Below are 21,207 nucleotides of genomic sequence, written 5' to 3'. Positions count from 1 at the left end.
AAGTTTTTTAATGATAAATATATAACTAGTTTCTACTGAATCATTCCTCAAGTATATGTATATAAATGGGTATGTAGAAACACAACTCTCTTGGAAAAATGTTTTAATGTTATTTAATTAGTTAACTAACTAAATAATTATTAACTACATTTTGTCCGCATGCTGGGGCTTGTACTCAGGGCCTGAGCAGTATCCTTGAGCTTTCTTAAGGTTAGAGCTCTATCACTTGAGCCACTGAACCAATTCAGGCTTTTTCTCTATATATGTGGTATCAAGGACTCAAACCTAGGTCCTTGTGCATGCTAGGCAACCACTCTACCACTAGGCCAAACTCCCAGCCACAACATTTTTTTTTTGTTGTTGTTGTTGGTCCTGGGACTTGAGCTCAGGGACTAGGTGCTGTTCCTGAGCCTCTTTGTTCTCAAGGCTAGTGCTTTACCACTTGAGCCACAGTGTCACTTCCAACATTTTTGAATTGTTTATTGGAGATAAGAGTCTCATGGGGACTTTTCTGCCTCTGCTGGCTTTGAAGTATGATCCTCAGATCAGTCTCCTGGGTAGCTAGGATTATAGGTATCAGCTACTGGCATGTGCTTATAATTATAACTCCCTTCTCCCTCCCCCCTGCTTCCTCCTCTTCTTCTTCCTCTTTCTTTTTAATAATTAGGTCAAGTGATCTCTTTTTCAGGAGGTTGTTGCTCCAAGTGGTAAGGCTGTGGATCTGGGAGGCAGAAGCAGATCCTGGACCTGGTTCAAGCTGATTCTACAACCCATGCTGGTAAACTGAAGTCTTCAGTATGATAAAAAGAACGTAAGCATGGAAAAATGGAAAGAATGAAAACAAAAACGGAAAGAGAAAGGAAGCAAGGATAAAAGAGACTGCAAAAAAAAAAAGAAAGCAAAGGTAGAAATGCCATATTTCTTTTGTCCAAGACTACAACTCAAACTTGCTATTGGACTTTTCCTTTCACTCCTTAGCTGGTACTGTACCACCTGAGCCATGACTCCAACCCAGAAATACCATATTTGAAGTGGATGCTTTAAAACATACATCTCGAAAACATGTTTGAAGAGAAATATACTTAATATTCAACTGAACCTCCTTTGAAGAAGTCCTGACTCCAGTAGTAAAGAACTGGTCTAGCAAGACCCTAAATACAAACCTCAATACAACCAGGAAGATGGCCATATTGTTATAATTTGGTATTTTCTCTTTGTTTTGTGTGTGTGTGTGTGTGTGTGTGTGTGTGTGTGTGTAGAAGTTTTATAGGTTCTAAGGCCAAACTCTGTTCTTTCAGAGATCAATCTACTTTGGGCCAAATGGAGCAAACATGTTTATTATTATTATTATTATTATTATTATTATTATTATTATTATTGGGGTAATGCATAGAGGGGTTACATTCACATTTGTCAGATAGTGGGTGCATTACTTCTGGAACATTCTCATGTTTTTTTCCCCCTTCCCAAACATATATCCTTTAGAGTATGGGTTGCTAGAGTATGGGTTTAATACTTAAAAACAGATACTTTAAATATTTTAGTTAAAATATTCCATTATCTTTCAATCATCTCAAGGCTCTAAGGCAGATCCTGATACTGAAAAAAATCCTAAAGTAGACATGGAAAAAATCTAAAACCATGTGTGGGTGGGTGAGGAAACAGATCCACAAACCACCAGAATTGCCGTGCTTTGTACCAGAATGACTCAAAGGAGTTTTTAAAATAGCAGTATTGAATGTGAAACCTCAGCTTAACTTTGTTCAAATATCGAAGTTAATATACTTATATAATTGGCTTTGATCATTCTGTCAGGCAAAGGGAAATAGAAGCACTTCATATAATTTATTCCTCTATATGTTATAAACATTCAAAATTTAGAAATGGCTTCAGAATGGGGCTTATTTATCAGATTGTGAAACCAGTTCTCTAGGAAGGACAAATATTTTCTTAGTATTTATATGTATATGTAAGTATGTATACTCGCACACTGTACATATTTATACATCAGGAAAAATAGCATTGTTATTTATAGGGAAATGGATGGGCCTGGAGAATGATGAAAGAGGTGACATCCAATAACATGCATTGTATTCACACCCTGATTTGTTGTGTAGTAATTCTTTTATATAACTACTTAAAGATAATTAAAACATAATTTAAAAACATGATACTTACTAAAGTAAGCCAGGCTCAGAGAGATAATGGATGCATGTTTTCTCTCGTATTAATGAGTTAATTTTAAATTACAAACATATATAAGCGTATTTGCATATAATCATATTTTCCATATTATGTATGTTACATACACATATACCTACATATATGTAAACATGTATGTGTTATAAGAATATATGCACAAACATATCAACTATATCATGGGATATGCAGGGGAGGGTTTCAGAGTTATAACTTTCAGTCTAACAAAATTAATACCATAATGTGTAACATGTGGGCTGAGGTGAAGAAGATGGTGTAGATGAAGAAAGAGAGGAAGGGTGGGCAAATTCAGTTAATATATTCAATATATAAATATATATGAAATGGAACTAGGAAGATTGAAGCGATGCATGGGGTTGAGAGAGATGGGGAAGAATGCATTTTATTCACAAACTGACTAGAAACCTCTTTGTACAACTGCTAAACTATAAATTAAATATTTTATAAACAATAGACAGAAAACATTAAATATATTTATATAAGAATTTGAGGACTCTTCAGTGTATCATCTTTTTGTAACTTTTTAAAATCTCCTAACTTAAAAGAAAATGTATCTCGTTATAGCATGAAGTTCAGTCACATATGTACTAGAACTAAGAATTATTATGTATTTTACACCTCCATGTATTGTTTTAAGTATGTATGCAAATGAAATCAAAATATTAAATGCATACTACTCTAATAACATTTACTGATTGCTGCACCATATTCTACAATAATACTAAAATATATTGAGCTTTGTTATCTTTCTAATGTGTTATACTTTAAAATTATATTTTGTGATATTTAGGTAGTTATAAAGAAGTTACCATTCAATAAATTATTTTATACTACATCTTGATAGATGTCATCTCTTTAATTCCCCATTCCTCCTAACCTAACCCTTCCCATCAACCTTCTTAGTTTCATAGGCTATTCACTGAACGTTATGAATCCATTCTCTCCTCCTTCCTCTCTTCATTTTTCTACCCTCTCTCCTAGACTTTCCACCTTTCAAGTGGCTATTTCCTGGTGTTCATTTTATTGAACTCTAAAAATTATGTGCCAGAAGTTTGGTCTAGTGGTAGAGTACCTGCCTAGCTTGCATGAAGACCTGGGTTCAATTCCTCGGTACCACATACATAGAAAAAGCCAGAAGTGGTGCGGTAGATCAGGGTAGAACACTAGTCTTGAGGAACCCAGGCCCTGAGTTCAAGCCCAGGACTGGCAAAAAAAATTTTATTGATATCATAAAGACAATATGCAGAGGGGTTACAGTTACATAGGTCAGGTAATGAGTACATTTCTTTTTGGACAATGTCATCTCTTCCCTCCCTCTCTCCCATTTTTCCCCTTCTGTCCCTACCTACAAGTTGTATAGTTAATTTTCAACATAGTTTCAAGTGAGTACACTGCTGCATTTATTCGCCTTTTGTTGCACCATTTCTGTGCCCCACCTTGCCTTCTCACAGACAAATTTATATCATTTGAATTCTCCCCTGAAAATACCATTTTTGTGCACTTGTATACAGCCCTGTATATGTTTCCTTGTACAACAATAAATTAGTTCTAGCTCCCACCTACAAGAGAAAACATGTGTCCTTTGTCTCTCTGGGTCTGACTTACTTCACTTAACATAATGTTTTCCAGGTCCACCAGTTTGTTTGTAAATGATGTAATATTCTTTTTAATGAATGAGTAAAATTCTATTGTATTTTTCACATACATTCATCTTACTGTGTTTCAGGACACCTCTCCTCTCAGTGATTGAGTTTCTTATATATGATAGCATAGTGTTTGCATTTCACCTGTACACACCATCCCTTGTAAATCAACTGTCGATTACTTACAACACCTACCACAATATGAATGCTCTATAAATACTTGCATTTTGGAAATCAAAGAAAAAAGGGTATATATGCTGTTCACAGACGAAATACTTTTTAAAAAATAATTTCCAATCTGCAGTTATCTGAATCCAGGGATGTGGAACTCACAGATATAGAGGCGGACTGCATTTGTGTCAAACAATTTGTCAAATTTCCCCTTGACAGGCATTAAGTTACTTGTGTTCTTTCAATTAATATTGCATGTTTAACTTCCTTATGCAAGCATATTTGCTCAATTGTGCAATTATTTGCCTGACAAAATTCTAACAGTGAAATTGCTAAGTTGAAACATATGCCACTTGCACAGGTGCTTGGAACATTTTCAAATGTCCCCCAAAGAAGTGTGACTAGTGTTACTTCCAAGCATGCTGCATTATGACACCCCTTCCTCTCACCAGAACTAACTGATGAAGAGTGAAGGAACGGCAGCCACTTCTTTAATAACAGGAAAGCATAAATGCTCTATTCATTGGCCATTCAGATGGCCAACTATTATTTTAAATTTTCTTATGATTCTTTGTCTTGATTCTACTGATAAAAAGCATTTTTAAGTATAGTCAGCCTCATTAGACAGTAGGAACCCATTGTCTGATATATTTCCCACAAAAGTTTTGTTTGAATTTTTTTAGATGTTAAATGGGTTTTCTTTCTTTTTTGTACTTTCTGACATCTGTTCTCTTTGGAAAAGTTTTACACACACACACACACACACACACACACACACCACTACCTTGTTAACTACCCTTATTTTGTTATTTCCTCCTGTCATCTATTGACTCGCTCTCTGATCATTTATCCTGTATTCATGTATTAATTCTATCAGTTCATTCCTAGATTTTTCTATGCTGCTTTGCGATACCAACATCCCAATTGCCCAGAATAATGTTATTAACATTCATTTGTATTCTTTTGGCAACACAGTTCTCCTAATTAACTACTTCACTTAAATTTTATTTTTAAAACAAGATGTTTCCAGCCAGGTGCTGTGATTTGTATCTGTAATTCCCATTCCTTAGGATACTGAGATCTGAGGATCAAAGTTTGGAACCAGCCTGAACAACTAAATCTGAATGACATCTCCAATTAACCAGCATAAAGCCAAAAGTAGAAGTGTGGCTCAAGTGGCAGGGTGCCAACATTGAGCAGAAAACCATGTAAGAGATGGTGATTGTGACTTTAAGCTCACATAAAAATAAAAGGTCTTCTCATTGTGTTGTTCTTAAAGATAACTAAATGCTGGGTGACACTGCCAATGAGATGTGCCTGGCAGAATGGAGAGGTGGTAAGTGGCTTATATGATGAAGAACCCATGAACCAGGTCCTGACACATTGAGATGACCCAAGATAAAATTCAGCACATACATATTCCTTTGGCCTTCTTCCTTGATTTTTATGATGTTCATTGCCCTTCTGATTACCGAAGCCTAACTACACCTCACACTCACAGGTAAGGCCAAGAGCACTGGTGAGTTCTATGCTCTGAGTGACTGGCTGAGATAGACTTCTGTTTCATCTTTATGAAGTCTGAGTGAATTATGGAGCAAATGGAGAGTTGCTTCCTCTCTTCTTAATGAAGCCCAGGAGTGCTGCAGACAAAGCCAACATCTTTGTAGAAATAGCTTTGGAGAACTCCATTGTTATGTTCACCACCTAGGTATCTGTACCATGAGAATTGGAAAACAAGCTGTATTTCCATTCCATATTGGGTGGCTCCTGCCTACAAGCCTAGTTACTCAAGGGGCTGAGACTTAGGATGTCAATCTCAAGCCAGCTCAGGCAACAAATTCTCAAGACATGATCTCCCTATAACCAGCAAAATTCTGGAGGTAGAGGCTTGGCTCAAATGTTAGAGTATCAGCTATAAGGAAAACACTGAGCAAAAATGCAAGCCCCTGTACCAGCATAAGAAAAAAATAAAAAGGAAAAATGGTTTTAGATCTCAGATCACAAGGCATTATTGGTGCCATGCCACATAAAAGTCTAGAAAGATAAACAGAGGTTTTTGTGTAAAACAGCAACACTTCTGACAAGTGCCCTTCTAGGGATGTATATAGAAAAGTAGGACTCAAATACCTACATTAATTTATCTCCTTGTCACAGGAGGTTCATACTGCCCTGTTTCTGGCATGGTCAGAATTCTTCAGAGCTAGAAGCTCTTACTTTGGTCTTTTTTCTTCTTTTAACAGATTTTCTATTTCTGGAAATAATTTGGCTATGATAGTAGATTCTAGTAAAGTCATTTCTTTTTCTTGAAAGCAAGTCAGGATTCCAGGCTCTTTGGTGGCTGGTCTTCTTCTGTGGTCAGAAGTCAGCACCAAAGTCTATTTCTTGGTCCACTGAGGCAGTACCTTATTCTACAACAACAGCAAGAAGGCTGAATTTCCCTTTTCTTTATGACAAAAGAAGGCCATCAACTTTCCAAAACAATTGTGAGTTCACAAAAGGTTCTAGGGGATGTGTATGCTGAAGTTCAGGGAAGAAGGATATGTCAAGTAGAACTCATGAGAAACACTGCAGTAAACTGATCTTACTTTTTTTAATGATTGGTAATGGTTATACAATCTAAACAGAAAGGGAAGTGGACTAATAAGATATCTAAAAAAAAAAACACACCTTAATTCTAAATACATACCTCTGAGCTTTCCCTAGGCTTGGTGTTTCCTAGTTATAAGATAGCAAAGTATAGATTGGTGCCAGTGGCTCATGCCTGTATTCGTAGCTACTTAGGGCTGAGACCTGAGGATCGAGGTTCAAACCCAGCCCAGGCAGAAAAGTCCATGAAATTGTTATCCCCAGTTAAACACCAAAAAGCCAGGAGTGGAATTGTAACTCAAGTGTGGTAGAACAGTAGCTTTGTGCCAAAGAAACTCAAACATGGTGCCAAATTCAAGTCCCACATTTGAGCCTCAGGGCAGGGACACACACACACACACACACACACACACACACACACACACACACACACACAAATAGCAAAGTATGGGTGAAACCCTCACTGTAATAATGTATGATGGCATTGCAAAATCAAATGAACAGACTACATGGACATATTTAAACATGCACATGGACATTGGCTCCCAGAGCCATCACATACTGGGGCTTCGCAGGCTCAGCTGAGAGGCCAATGACTGGAGACAGGACTCACACAATAACTGACACCAATGCATGTGGAATCTGCTGGGCTGGGTTTTTTTTACTTCCCCAATCAGGCTCTGCACAATGCCTTTTCCCCAGAGAAGTGGGTGGGGACTTAGAAGCCTGCTTCCAGGCTGTGGTTTCCTTCAGAAATCTAGAGTTACTTTTTCCTTTCTGTTGAAAGGGTTGTAGGGCTTCACAGTGGTGACCATTCGGGATAGTGGTGCCTGGTGTTCGAAGTGTTCCATTTTCAAGCCTGTCCGCAAAATGCTGCAACAGTGAAGGAAGAAATGACTTGTAATCAGTATAAAAGCATATAACCCCTCATCTATTCTCCAACTAGTATAAATGGAGGGGGGGGACAGAGAGGGAGAGAGGAGAGAGAGAGAGAATAGATCTCTATACCTAGAGGTATGGTAGAAGCTAAGAAAGGAAATGAGTCTAGAGAAAGGAAGTCAATTAATGGATGACTACTGCAGAAAGTCTCTGATGGGATGGAGGCTGGGTGCTAGAGAAACTCAGGAAGTATGTCCACCTGGAGAAAAGGCATCCACACAGAATCCTCTCTAGTCAGGGAGAGATAGTAAAGAAGAAATAGAAAATATGTGATGGAAAGCTGAGAGGTCTAAGTAGAGGTTGGTGGCTGAGAATGAGGGAGCTGGGGCTGAAACTGAAGGCAGCCACTAGGTGAGGAGAGGTGAAAGCAGAGGGCAGAATGTGTCCCTCTTTCTGTCTTCCGAAGCTATCAGCTCATACAGTGTGCAAGTTCAGTTTGCTGACCTACTCAGTAGGAATGAATGTGCCATTCCAAATCTGTCATGAGGATTAACAGAAATAGTACAACCATGAAAATATAAAGCAATACAGGTGATGTTTTATCCCTTGAGTTCCAGAACTCCTGTGTTGCTTGGAGGTGGTGCTCTCAACATTGATATGCATCATACTGCCATAAGCAAGCCCTGGAAGCTCAAGCTTAGAACATTTCTGCTGTGAGTGGGCCATGATTTCAATTGTGTGTTTTTAGTGTGAAATCTGAGCAAGCCATAGTTTCAGGGTTAGTGTGGGGAAGAGACCTTATGCAGTGATTCTGCCCCAAAGGGCTTTGTTTTATGCTGTGATTACCATGATGCAGTGGGTAGTTATAATATGAATATTGCTTTGATCATTGGGTTGTGGTAAGAAGCAGCCATTAGAGTAAAGAGGACAATCCCCACAGAGGTCATAGTGTGGTAGGAGAAAACTGTAATGGAGATCAGATCTGGGGGAACTACTTGCACCCCTGTTCCCTTTGGAGATCCACAATATGCCCTCTTATCTGTTTCATGTATATCCTCATCTCCTCATGCTGCACTCCTCCACCAGTCTCTATTTTTTTCTGTTTCCTATCCCAGTATGAACCCCATGGCACATTGGGGAGCCTGCACACCTGGGTAAACATGTGAACTTGATATCTCTTAACACTGAAAGCCAAACTTGAGCAATTTAAAACCTCAAAGCCATCACTGCAGTCTCTCATCACGGTGATCCATGATGGCAGATGCACTGTCCCTAACCTCTGCATTTAAGGACAGCGCGGTATTCTATCCTCATGTTCCTTGTCAGCCCACAATCTTGCAGGCAAGAATATCTCATGCTGCTGGTGGTATCAAAATCCAAATGGGAAGTAGAGGGGTGGGAAATAGAGACAGAAAGACAGGAGTGAGCATGGTTGCTTCTTCAAGAAGTTTACAAATGAAAGGAAAAGGAGAGGGGGGGAATGAGAGAGAAGTTGAAAAGGACATGGTGAGGAGAGAAAACTGGATGTGTCTGAAAACTGGATGTCTCCATAAGCATAGGCCAACAGATACAGATACAGATGCTATGGAGCAAAGGGGAGGAGGCAAGACGGAATAGGATCTGAGGCTCAGAGGGAAGTCTGAGATTTCTCTTTCCTTCCTTCTTTCCTCCCTTCCTCCCTCCCTAGCTCCCTTCCTCTCTTCCTTCCTCTCTCTTTCCTCCTACCCTCATCCTTCCTCCCTCCTTCCCTCCCTCCCTCCCTCCCTCCTCCTCCTCCTCCTCTTTTTCCTCCTCCTCCTCCTCCTCCTTCTTCTTCTTCCTCTCTCTCTCTCTCTCTCTCTCTCTCTCTCTCTCTCTCTCTCTCTCTCTCTCTCTCTTTCCTCCTTTCTTTTTTTTGTGGGTCATGGGACTTGAACTTGGCTTGGGCATTGCCCTTGACCTCTTCAGCGCAAGGCTACTGCCCTACCTCTGGGCCTGGGCATTTGCCCTGAGCTCTTCAGGTCAAGGCTACCACTCTACCCTTGAGCCAAACCCCACTTCCCATTTTCTAGAGGTTAATTGGAGATAAGAGTCTCAGGTTCTTTTGTGCCCTGGCTGGCTTTGAACCTTGATCCTCAGACCTCAGCCTCCTGAGTGTGAGCCACCATGCCTGGAAATCTTTCTTCCTCTCTTTTTCTTTCTTTCCTTCCTTCTTTCTTTCTTTCTCTTCTCTCTTTCTTTCACCCCTTCTCTCTTTCTGTTTTTTTTTCAGGCCCTGGGGCTCCAGAGAGGCCACCTCAGATGTTTCTATATTCATGCTTTCTGTCAAGAGATGGCCTCTATGTATATATTGTAAGCAATTGTGGGGTTCTACTCAAGGATCAGCCATGCATCTGTGTGTGAGCATCCCCACAGAGTGCTTAAGGTATTTTCTGAGCTTGAACTCTAGAGGCTTAGTTTTCCATTTAGAAGTAGTGATTTAGCAGAAAGATAAAGAACATTCATTGAGTGGTTCACACATTGGTTACTGTGGAGATATGCTAGAACTGTTAGGATGTCTGATTATCTTAGTGACAACATAAACAGGGCTTAAAAAGGTCTCCAATTAGAAACATTTGTCTGTGTTAATGAAAATCTTTGAGTTATATCCATTTTAAATAATGATTTATCCGGCCATAAGATTGTATACTGATTGGTTTTATTTTGGTACAGAAAAACTAAAACTAAATGACAGTTATAATGGCATACTTATTTTTGGTATTTTTCTTTATATCCCACATATGTAGTAAAAGACGCTAATTATCAATATTCCTATAAGTTCTGTTTTTGGAAATGGATTTATAACATTTAAGAATGTGTCTTAACAGTGATCAGGCTACAAAATCAAAAGTAAAAAAATGGTACTGTGTCAAACCAAATAGTTTGCTATAGCAAAAGAAACAAGCATGAATATGAGGAGGAAACATATAGACTGTGAAATATTGAAAAAAGAACTCACATAAAAAAGTGGCAGAAGATACATATAATCCAATTTTGACATGGGTAAAAAAATTAAATAGTATGTTGAGTGAGACAAGTCAAGACCAAAGGAACAAAAGGCTCATGGTATCCTTAATATGTGGCTATTAAATCCAAACAGTATAAGAGCATGGACTTAATATTTGCATACCCAATGCTATGGACATGGTATTGGAAATATAAACACAACTACATATACATAAAAATTTATGACTCTATAGACATAATGTTTTATTACTTAGATTAATATGTATCTATGACATACACACCCTAAGCCTAATTTTAATTATGTTGTAAAATCTAAGTGCTAGTGATTGTATATAGAGATTCCCTTCTTGAATACTTGTTTGTTAAATACATCATTTAAAATGTGATCTAAAAATCAATGTTAATAAATTCTTTAATAATTAAAAATTTAAATAGCTATTTCTTCAAGGAAGACATGAAAATGACCAATAGGTATATGAAAGATTCAATACTATAAAGAAATGTGAATAAAATGTGTGATGAAAACTTTAAAACCTTGAAAAAGGAAATTAAAGCAAAACTGAGGAAATGGAAAAACCTCCCATGCTCCTGGATTGGAAGAATCAATATCGTGAAAATGACAATCTTGCCAAGGGCTATCTACAAATTCAACGCAATACCCATCAATATCCCAATATCATTCTTTAAAGAAATACAAGAGGCAATCCAAAATTTCATATGTAATAATAAAAGACCCCGTATAGCAAAAACACTTCTTAGCAGAAAGAACAGAGCAGGAGGAATTTCAATACCAAACTTTAGACTCTATTACAGAGCTATAATGATCAAAACAGCTTGGTACTGGCACAAGAACAGGCCTGAAGACCAATGGAATACAACTGAAGACCCAGATATTAAACCACAGACCTATGGCCACCTAATCTTTGACAAGGGAGCCAAAAAAATAGAATGGAAGAAAGATAGCCTCTCTTCAACAAGTGGTGCTGGCAGAACTGGTTAAGCACCTGCAGAAAAATAAAGTTGGATCCTTCTTTGTCACCCTGTACTAGAATTAACTACAAATGGATCAAAGACCTGGAGGTAAAAGCCAACACTCTGAAAACTTTACAAGAAGGAATAGGACATACACACGACCTCCTTGGCACAGGTCAAAACTTTCTTAATAAGGACCAAGAATCACAACAAATCAGAGAAAGGCTGGATAAGTGGGACTGCATTAAACTGCAGAGCTTTTGTATGGCAAAGGACATAGCTAGTAAACTAATTATGAAGCCTACAGAGTGGGAGAAGATCTTCATCAACCATACAACAGACAAAGGCCTAATATCTAAAATATATCAACAGCTCAAAAAATTGAATCACTCCAAAACTGATCTCCAAAGTAACAACCATCCCATTAAAAGATGGGCCAAAGACTTAAAGAGAGTCTTCTCTGAAGAAGAAACAAAAATGGCCTATAGACACATGAAGAAATGCTCAACATCTCTGGTCATAAAAGAAATGCAAATCAAAACAACTCTAAGATTCCACCTCACTCCAGTTAGAATGGCCAGGATCAAGAAAACTAATAACAACAAATGCTAGAGGGGATGTGGCCAGGAGGGATCACTACTACACTGTTGGTGGGAGTGCAAACTCGTTCAACCACTATGGAAAGCAGTATGGCAGTGCCTCAAAAGGCTAAACATAGAGCTCCCCTATGACCCAACAATTCCACTACTTGGCATTTACCCAACCATCCAGAATCTAGGGCATACTAAATCCACTAGCACAACCATGTTCATTGCAGCACTATTCACCATAGCAAAGATATGGAACCAACCTAGATGTCCCTCAGTTGATGAGTAGATCAACAAAATGTGGTATTTGTACACAATGGAATTCTATGCTGCTGTCAGAAAGAATGACATTGCCCCATTTGTTAGGAAATGGAAAGGCTCATATTAAGTGAAGTAAGCCAGACTCAAAGGAACTTAGGCTCAATGGTTTCCCTCATTTGTCATAGTCAGTAGAAACCTTGGGCTCTCCTAGCAGAGATTTGCAATAAAGCAAAACCTTGATACAAAAGGCCATATAGTAGGACGCTAAATGAAAGGATCTCTAGGATATAGAAACATAAGCCATATAATGAATGATTGTTGTTCTTAAGGTACTATGTTATCTCTCATCTCTTTTGCTGTCCCTTAGTTATCTCATATTGTTTCAGTTATCTGATATATTTGTTATCTGATATATTGAATTTAGTTGTATTTGGTTATTTGAAATTGGATAGGGAGGGGGGAAAACCAAGACGGGGTGGGGGGGAGGGGAATGGGGACCAAGACATGTGAAAGGGTATCAATGTATGTGAATTAATGCACCCTCTATCTGGCAAATATCATTTAATCCTTTTATTAATTACAATAAAAAATTTAAAAAAATAAAATAAATTCTTTAATAATTAAAAATTTAAATAGGTATTTCTTCAAGGAAGACATGAAAATGACCAATAGGTATATGAAAGACATAATACTATAAAGAAATGTGAATAAAATTTACAGTAGAATATCTCACACTTATTAGAATAAGTACTATCAATAAGACAAAAGATAATAGGTTTTGAGGAGTGTGGAATAAAAGGAACTACCCCACATTTTTGTAAAACTTTTGTAGATTGCTGTAGCTATTATGGAAAACAGTGTGGAGGACAACCAATAGTTAGAAAAGCATCATGTGACTCTGACACATTGTATATATTCAAAGTAGATGAAAATATCTATATCTTATGAAGGCATCTTATTAAGACACCCTATTCATCACAGTTTTACTCACAGTAGTGAGTCAAAATGACCATGTACAGATAAAATAATTTAAAAAAGTGTTCTTTGTGTGTGTATTAATTCCACATATGGGGATATTTTGTTGCCTTAGGAAAGAAGGTGATTCTGATATTTGCCTGGATGAACTGGGAGGACCTTATGCAAAGTGAAGTAAACTAGACACAGAGAGAAAAAAAATGGGGCTGGGAGCATGGCCTAGTGATAGAGTGCTTGCCTAGCATGCATAAAGCCCTGGACTCAACTCCTCAGTACCAAATACACAGAAAAAGCCAGAAGTGGCGCTGTGGCTCAAGTGGTAGAGTGCTAGCACTGAGAAAACTCATGTGAGCTTGCTGTTTTTATCAAATATTGGAAATACAGAGATCAAAACAGTGATTATGAATGGGGATGACTGAGGTTTAAATCTAACAATAAGATGTAACCCTATGGTGAAGCAGTCTAGATATCTAAGGTAAAACATGGGAGAAATAGGTATTAATGGTACATTGTTTTCAGATCACTTTAGTAGTTTCTTAGTTGTTGTTACCTCAAGTGGTGATGAGGAATCAGTAACCATGATGAGATGATGGATTTGTTAATTTATTTCACTAAAGTAACCATTATTTATTTCCCATATTCCTCTTTAACATGATGTTATCTTGGATATAAAAAGAAATTTTATTTTTAAAGCTATATTTATAAATATTGAGAGTGAAAGGGATGGTTTGAGCATAGAATAAAGGCAAAATATTAATCTAGAAAGAAAGCCAGTGACCCATTTTCCAGATGAATAGTGTCAGATGGCTGGAGATTCTACACAATTCTCAAAGCAGAAAATTCATGTGACATGAGGAAACCCTTTCCAAGGGGTCGCTTTTCCTTTCCTTCAATCCCTGCCCTTATGGAAGGGCACATGTAGGGCAGCAGGAAATAGAGAACAGAACACAGTGACCCATGACCCATGAAGAACTAGAGGTGACCTTCCCTGAGCTAGCTTATTACTGCAGCACCCTCGAGTATATTATGTGCTGCCCACTTACAGTCCAGTCTTCAAGTATCCTGCCCTCACATGAGTCATCTTGTATTATTTCTGTGATGTCTACTTAAGTGATCTGAAACCCCCACACAGCTTGTGTGTGCCTCAGTTTTCTCATGGGATGTTGGGATAGTAACATGAGTTGTTATTGCCACTATACCCAAGCCAGGGAACTGGCTGGAGTCTAGAGAGCATGATAGCAGCTTAGTGGTTATCAGTATGTGATGCTGGCTGTCCTCCTCTGTTGAAATTGTTTTGGTTTTTGTTTTTGCCCAGTCTCTTGTTCAACACAAGATCCTGAACTACCAGTTAGCAAGCTAAGTTCCTGTGAATTACTGCAGCACAAATAACATTTGTTGACTAAAAATGATAGATTAGTGAATGAGAGATTGAACAGCTTGGTGAACTGGGAATCACAGGCCAAGAATGTGGCTCAGCAGTTGTTGGACTCACAGCTGGGAAGTTACCATCCATGAAGACAAGGGGTTCTATCAGAACATCACACCCTCAGCCATCAGCCATCAGCCTTTGAGACCACTGAGGCACAATCTGTGATAACTTGTCTGTCTTCTTCAAAGCACACTTCAATACTCAAAGTTGTTTTGTTTCTTTAATTATCTGTGTACTTCTTTTTTTTGCCAGTCCTAGGCCATGAACTCAGGGCCTGAGCACTGTCCTTGGACTTTCTCAAGGCTAGAGCTCTACCACTTGAGCCACAGCATCATTTCTGTCTTTTTTTCTATGTATGTGCTACCAAGGAATTGAACCCGGGTCCTCGTGGATGCTAGGCAAGCACTCTACCACTAGACTAAACTCCAGGCCATGTGTGTACTTCTTCACTACGTATCTTCTACCCTGAAACAGCTGTGTCTGAGAGCTAGAGTCTTTTCTGTTCTGCCCTGTGCATCCAGTATCTTGCTTGTCTGAGTCCAGAGTCAATGTTGCATGAATGCGTGCTAAATGAACAGATCCTCTACTGAAGCCTTGTGATCTAGGAGAAAAAGTACTCACTTTCTTTTCAATGGTTGCCTACCATATTAGCCTAGTCTCTTTGTACTGGCTCCTAATTTCACTTTGTATTTGCATTCTCAACACTGTATCAATCTTTTTTGAAGGCCAAGAGTCCACCAAGTTCTTTCACCAGCATGTTAGATTGAGAAATAATGTGCTGCATCTCACTGGTGGCTTCCAATAAAGTGATCTTACACTTTTCTTCATTTATTGTCTTCTGTTTTCAGTTGCAAAATTAGAGTTTAAACATACATGTGCCTTTCTATGGAATATCTTCTTTTATATAAATGTAATGATTATTCACAAATGTTTTATCTAATGAGATATGTGGTAGAATCCTCTGGTGATACCAGAAGAATGATATGCAAAGCTGTGAGTCCAAGAGACAAAGATCCTGACTCCTGCAGATTTCAAATGTGTTATGATGCCCAATTACCAATGCCACATAAACATCAACCCATATTTGCTTTGTAGTGTTACTTTGAGCAAGACTGATAAAGAAAACATGCAGAGTGTCTATTCAAGTTCCGCTGAGTAGGAAAATTAACTCATTTCATTTTGTTTGGGGGCAGGGAATATAATGTCCCATTCTTTTTGACCAATGTCAATTTGCTCTTAGTGTTTATGTAATTATTCTTTCATAGAACCACCATAATTAGCATCTCTACTTCTAATATATATGAGCAAACAGGATTCATACTTACCGGTTCACTTCTGAGTCCTCTGATGGTCTTGTGGGTGGGAGATTAGTATTTGCTGAGTGAGTGGCAGTGAAATGAACCTTGCCTGTGTATCCTGGGATATTTGCGGTACTAAAGAGTTAAGAGGAGAATTAGGGGAAATTAAAATAATGAATTGTGAAATAGTTACAGTAACTAACCAGAACCCAAATATTAAAAATATAGAGGAGGATACAATTTAAATTTTTTCTTCTGGGACTTAAGCTGTCTAAACAGGAAAGTATAGGAGGACAATGCAGGCTGACACATAGATATTTAGATGATAGTTTTACGATAAGTTTCAGAAAAAGTTTTTTTTTCAAGTGCATATTGGGCTGTTATTTTAAATTTACATGTTTTCTTACATCTATGTTTACTTACTGTTGAGCTCAGTTTCATAAAGAAGGAAGATACTTGCTCTTGATACAGCAATGAAACGATAGTTCACAGTTAACTCTGAAAATCACTCCAACATTAATATATGCACTCATATTCATAGTTGTGTTATGTTTTCACAAATGTCATCCTTCTCACTGTCTTCTTATTTTATTTATTTTTTTTCCAGTCCTGGGCTTGAGCTCAGGGCTTGAGCACTGTCCTTGGACTTTCTCAAGGCTAGAGCTCTATCACTTGAGCCTCAGCACCATTTCTGGCTTTTTTCTATGCATGTGGTGCCGAGGAATCAAACCCGGGTCTTCATGCATGCTAGGCAAGCACTTTAACCACTAGGCCAAACTCCCCGCCCTGTCTTCTTATTTTAGATGGCTTTCTAGTATTTCACTTTTTTTGGTTTGAAATCAAGATCTTATGATTGTGTTCTAATATGAGTCATGACTTGAAAAAGGAAGGAAGGTAGCTGGTGCCCTAGCAAAGAGCCCACTGCCAAAAATGAGGTAGGCCAGGTACCTGCAGGTGACCTGGACATCCCTTGGAGAAACAAAGAAAGTATCATTCAAAAAAATCACAACACAATTGGCATTGGGCTCATTAGAACGCATATTCCTGGAATAATTAGACCCCAGCTCAGTTGTACTTTGGCCTTCCTGCCTGAAAGGCATTGAATACCTCCAATCCAAATGGGAACACATAACAAAATACATACAACACAACACTAAGAAAGACAGACAGACAGACAGACAGACAGAGAGACACACACACACACACACACACACACACACACAGATACAGAGAAATCCAACTTAGAGAAATGGAATGAAAAAAAATCTCATTTAAGTGGCCAAGTGGAAATGGAAGCAACCTCCAAGTTAGGTACAGCTCAAAGAACTGTAGAAATAAGAATTCTCTCACAGTGGTGAAACCCATATAGGGTTACTCCTATTCAGATGATATAATTAAAGGACCAAGAGCCCAGAATCTGCTGTCAAACAGGTTATAAAAATCCCATCCAGTTTTCTCCTCACATAATCTAACTTCTGATTGCTGAAGAGATAGGACAAAAGAAGCCAATATATATTCCTGATAACTTACCTTTGAATTATCAAAAGAAAAAAAGGAAAACCTTCCAGGCTTGAGGAAGAATTGGAACTACAGTATTCACAAATAACACTCATAAAAGTCTGGAACCTAGCCTCAATTTTAGTAAAAATAATTTTTTAAATTTGTATTTACATGGGAGGTTTTAATGATATTCATTTTTATTTTCTTCTATTTTAATTTGTTTAATTTTTGGAGATTGGTCTAAATATTCACATATACTATTTTGGGTTTTTATGTAGTCTTTTCTGTTTTCATTTTTATACTTTTTATATATAGCTTCTCATTTGGCCTTTTGATATCTAATTACTTTGACCTCTGAGTTTGATTTTGATTTTCATAGTTTCCTTCACTTTCTTCTTTTGATCTTTAATATAGATTATCCCACCGGACAAGTATTGGACTTTTGTTCCATCTGCCATCTCTTAAATATAGTGATTACATATATAAGGCACAGTTCCCAGTTCCCATCAAGCACCAACTGAGCCTGGGCCTGGGCATTATCTCCGAGCTTTGGTTCTCAAAACTAGGGCTCTATCACTTCAGCTTTTTTGGTAGTTATGAAGGTAAGAATCTTATGTACTTTCTTTCCCAGGCTGGCTTCAAATCATGTTTCTTGAATCTCAGCCTCTTCAGTGGTCACTGGGCACCAGGAGACAATTGATCTTAGTTAGCGACTATGTGTTTTCATAATGGGTTTATTAACCAACATTGCTTTTAGAATTATTCTTCTCCCTATTTAAACAGGAGGCCAGACCTAGTGATCTAAAGACAATGAGTGAAAGAGTGTTTGACTACAGATTCACAATCCCAGTCCAGCAGCAAGAAGCTACAACCCAACCCAACCCAACCCAACCACTCCCCATTATTGCCTAAACACTGCAAATACTTCAAATGAAAGGACACCATACATTAAAACCTCTAACCGATGACTTGGCTTTCTGGTGCAGATCTCAACACAGAAACATAATAAATATTTTGTTTAAAGCAAGGCATTACCCCTCCCAAAACACCATGCCAAGGGGCACTAACTGTAGTTAAATGGCTAAAGTCCCACGAAAGTCCTAGGAATGATTGCAAGAATGACTAACAAAGTTAAATCAAGACATGCACAAAAGTGTCTTAGACACAGAAAAGGGAAGACAAAAACAATGATGAAAATACAGCAAAGAACAACATCTCACTAGACAGATAAACTAGATAGATAAATGAGGCCTCCAGTGGACTCAAGTACTACAAAACCAACAAAATGGCAAGACTTACTACGTAACTTTCATCAATAACTCTAAATGGTAATGGTCTTAATCTCCACATAGAAGACACAGACTAGTAGGCTGGATAAAAAAAGGCAAGAGTCAACATTTTGTCTGTTGTTTTTTTTTTTGGTAGTCCTGGGCTTTAGCTCAGGGACTGAGCACTGTCCTTGGACTTTCTCAAGGCTAGAGCTCTACCACTTGAGCCTCAGCACCATTTCTGACTTTTTTTCTATGTATGTGGTATCAAGGAATCGAACCCGGATCTTCATGCATGCTAGTCATGCACTCTACCACTAGGCCAAACTCCTGGCCCCAACAATTTTTTTTACTACACAAAATGCATCTTCTTGGGACAGGAAAATATGCCTTAATGTGAAAGATTGGGAAAAGAATCCAATCAATGGATCCCAGAAGCAGCATGAGTATCTATACTCATACCTGTCAATGTAGAAAAGAAGCAGCAGAAGCAGAAATCATAAGTTCATATTTTCAAAGGGGACAGTCAATCAAGAAATGATAACAATTGAAAATATATACCCAAGCAAAAAAAATATATACCCAAGCATCATGACATATATGACACACAAATTGGCATACCCAATTTCATAAAATAATATGAAAGCACAGATTCTAATGATCCTAATACAATTACAGTTTGTGGCTGCAACAATCTACTCATAGGAATAGATAGGTCATTCATACAAACTGTCAAGAAAATCATTTCAGAATTCAATGATATCTTAGGTCAAATGGACCACAGAATATTTCACAAACAACTGCAAAATGTATATTCTTTTCAGCAATCTATAGAACCTCTCTTTAGGATGGTTCAAATTTTAGAACATGAAGAGAGTCTTAACAAATAAACTAAACTGAATGAGTTCCTGTATTTTAACAGATCACAATGGATTAAAACTAGAAATCAACAGCAAATAACACTACAGAAAATTGTTGAATCATGAAACCTAAAGAATATATTGTTTAAAGACAGCTGATGCTCAAAGAAAGAAGGAAGAGAGGATTTGAAAAGTCCTAGAATCATAAGTGGCACTGTGGCTCAAGTGGTAGAGGATTAGCCTGAGCAAAAGAATCTCAGGGAGAGCACTACAGCAACATAAAAGACCCAGAACAGCCAAAGCAATCATGCAAAAAGAGCAAAGCTGGTAGTATCACAATATCTGACATCAAATTATACTACAGAGCCAGAGTAACAAAAACAGTATAGTAATGGCATACAAAAAAAAGACACATCAGCAAATGGAATGGAAGATTCAGAAATAAACCCATGAAACTACAGCCATCTGAGTTTTGAAAATAACCAGAAACATTCACGGGAGACAAAACAGCCTGTATGCCCATGTATAAAAAAATTAAAGCTATATTTCTCTCTCTTACCCTGTATAAAAATAAATTAAAAATGCATCACAGATCCTAATGTAAGATTTGAAACTTGGAACTACTACAGGAAAACATAGGGGAAACATCTGAAGATATAGGAATAGGCAACACTTCCTGAGGAAGAATCCAGGAAATAAGACCCAGAATTCATAAATAACATTGCATTACATTTTTAAAAAAGCTTTTGCACACCAAAGGATACAATTACTAGATAAAGACCTAATCTAAAGAATGGGAGATGGGGCCGGGAGTTTGGCCTAATGGTAGAGTGCTTGCCTAGCATGCATGAAGACCCAGGTTCGATTCCTCGGTACCACATACATAGAAAAAAAAGCCGGAAATGGTGCTCAGACTAAAGTGGTAGAGCTCTAGCCTTGAGAAAGTCCAAGGATAGTGTTCAGGCCCTGAGCTCAAGCCCAGGACTGGCAAAAAAAAAAAGAATGGGAGAAAATACCTGCAAGCTACTTATCAGACAGAGAATTAATATCCAGAATAAACAAAGAAGTCAAAAAATTAAACATGGAAAGAACAATAGTCATTAATCATAAAAACTGCAAATCAAAGCTACACGGAGATTGCATCTCTCTTCAGGCAAACAACAACAAAGTATGGCAAGTATGGAACCAAAAGAACTTTCTACCCCATTGCTAGAAGTGTACATTAGTGCAGCCACTGTGGAAACCAGTATGAAGGGGCCTCAAAGCCTAAGCGTAGAACTATCTAATGGCTTGCTATTCTATTCTTTGGCATATTATCTGCAGGAGACACTGGTTACACAAGTAGGAAGAGATGGAGCAGGTGTCAGTCTTACAGTCACTTCGGAAGGGTCAGCTGAGAACCAAGACACAGGGAAAGCTTTTCAGTGAGACCATCAGCCTTTGACAGGTACTCAGGACCCATTGCTGGCCCAGAAATGCTTTGCACATGATTTCCATCTGGGAGCTCCGTAGAAGAATATTCCAAGGCTTTCTGCCCTTTGAGGAGCCAAAACTCTCCCACAGAGAACACTGA

The 21,207-nt window shown here is 38.1% G+C and overlaps 1 protein-coding gene across 1 annotated transcript in view; it reads right to left on the bottom strand.

The window, feature by feature from the left end:
* Positions 1 to 7,263: 7,263 nt before the first annotated feature.
* Positions 7,264 to 21,207, bottom strand: part of Spmip7 (sperm microtubule inner protein 7) — a 44,426-nt gene continuing 30,482 nt past the window's right edge. Inside the window, exons 8-9 of the mRNA XM_090332831.1 lie at positions 16,034 to 16,141; positions 7,264 to 7,493 (exon numbers count right to left, since the gene is read on the bottom strand). Of these exons, the coding sequence (XP_090188957.1) occupies positions 7,370 to 7,493; positions 16,034 to 16,141 (232 nt within the window). The 3' untranslated portion in view covers positions 7,264 to 7,369. The remainder of the gene's footprint in view (positions 7,494 to 16,033; positions 16,142 to 21,207) is intronic.

The sequence above is a fragment of the Megascapheus bottae genome, chromosome 5 (genome assembly GCF_031878675.1).
Source record: "Megascapheus bottae isolate mThoBot1 chromosome 5, mThoBot2.hap1, whole genome shotgun sequence".
Classification (NCBI taxonomy): Eukaryota; Metazoa; Chordata; class Mammalia; order Rodentia; family Geomyidae; genus Megascapheus; species Megascapheus bottae.
The sequence above is the reverse complement of the archived record's forward strand: the minus strand, read 5'-3'. Positions and strand labels throughout refer to the sequence as shown.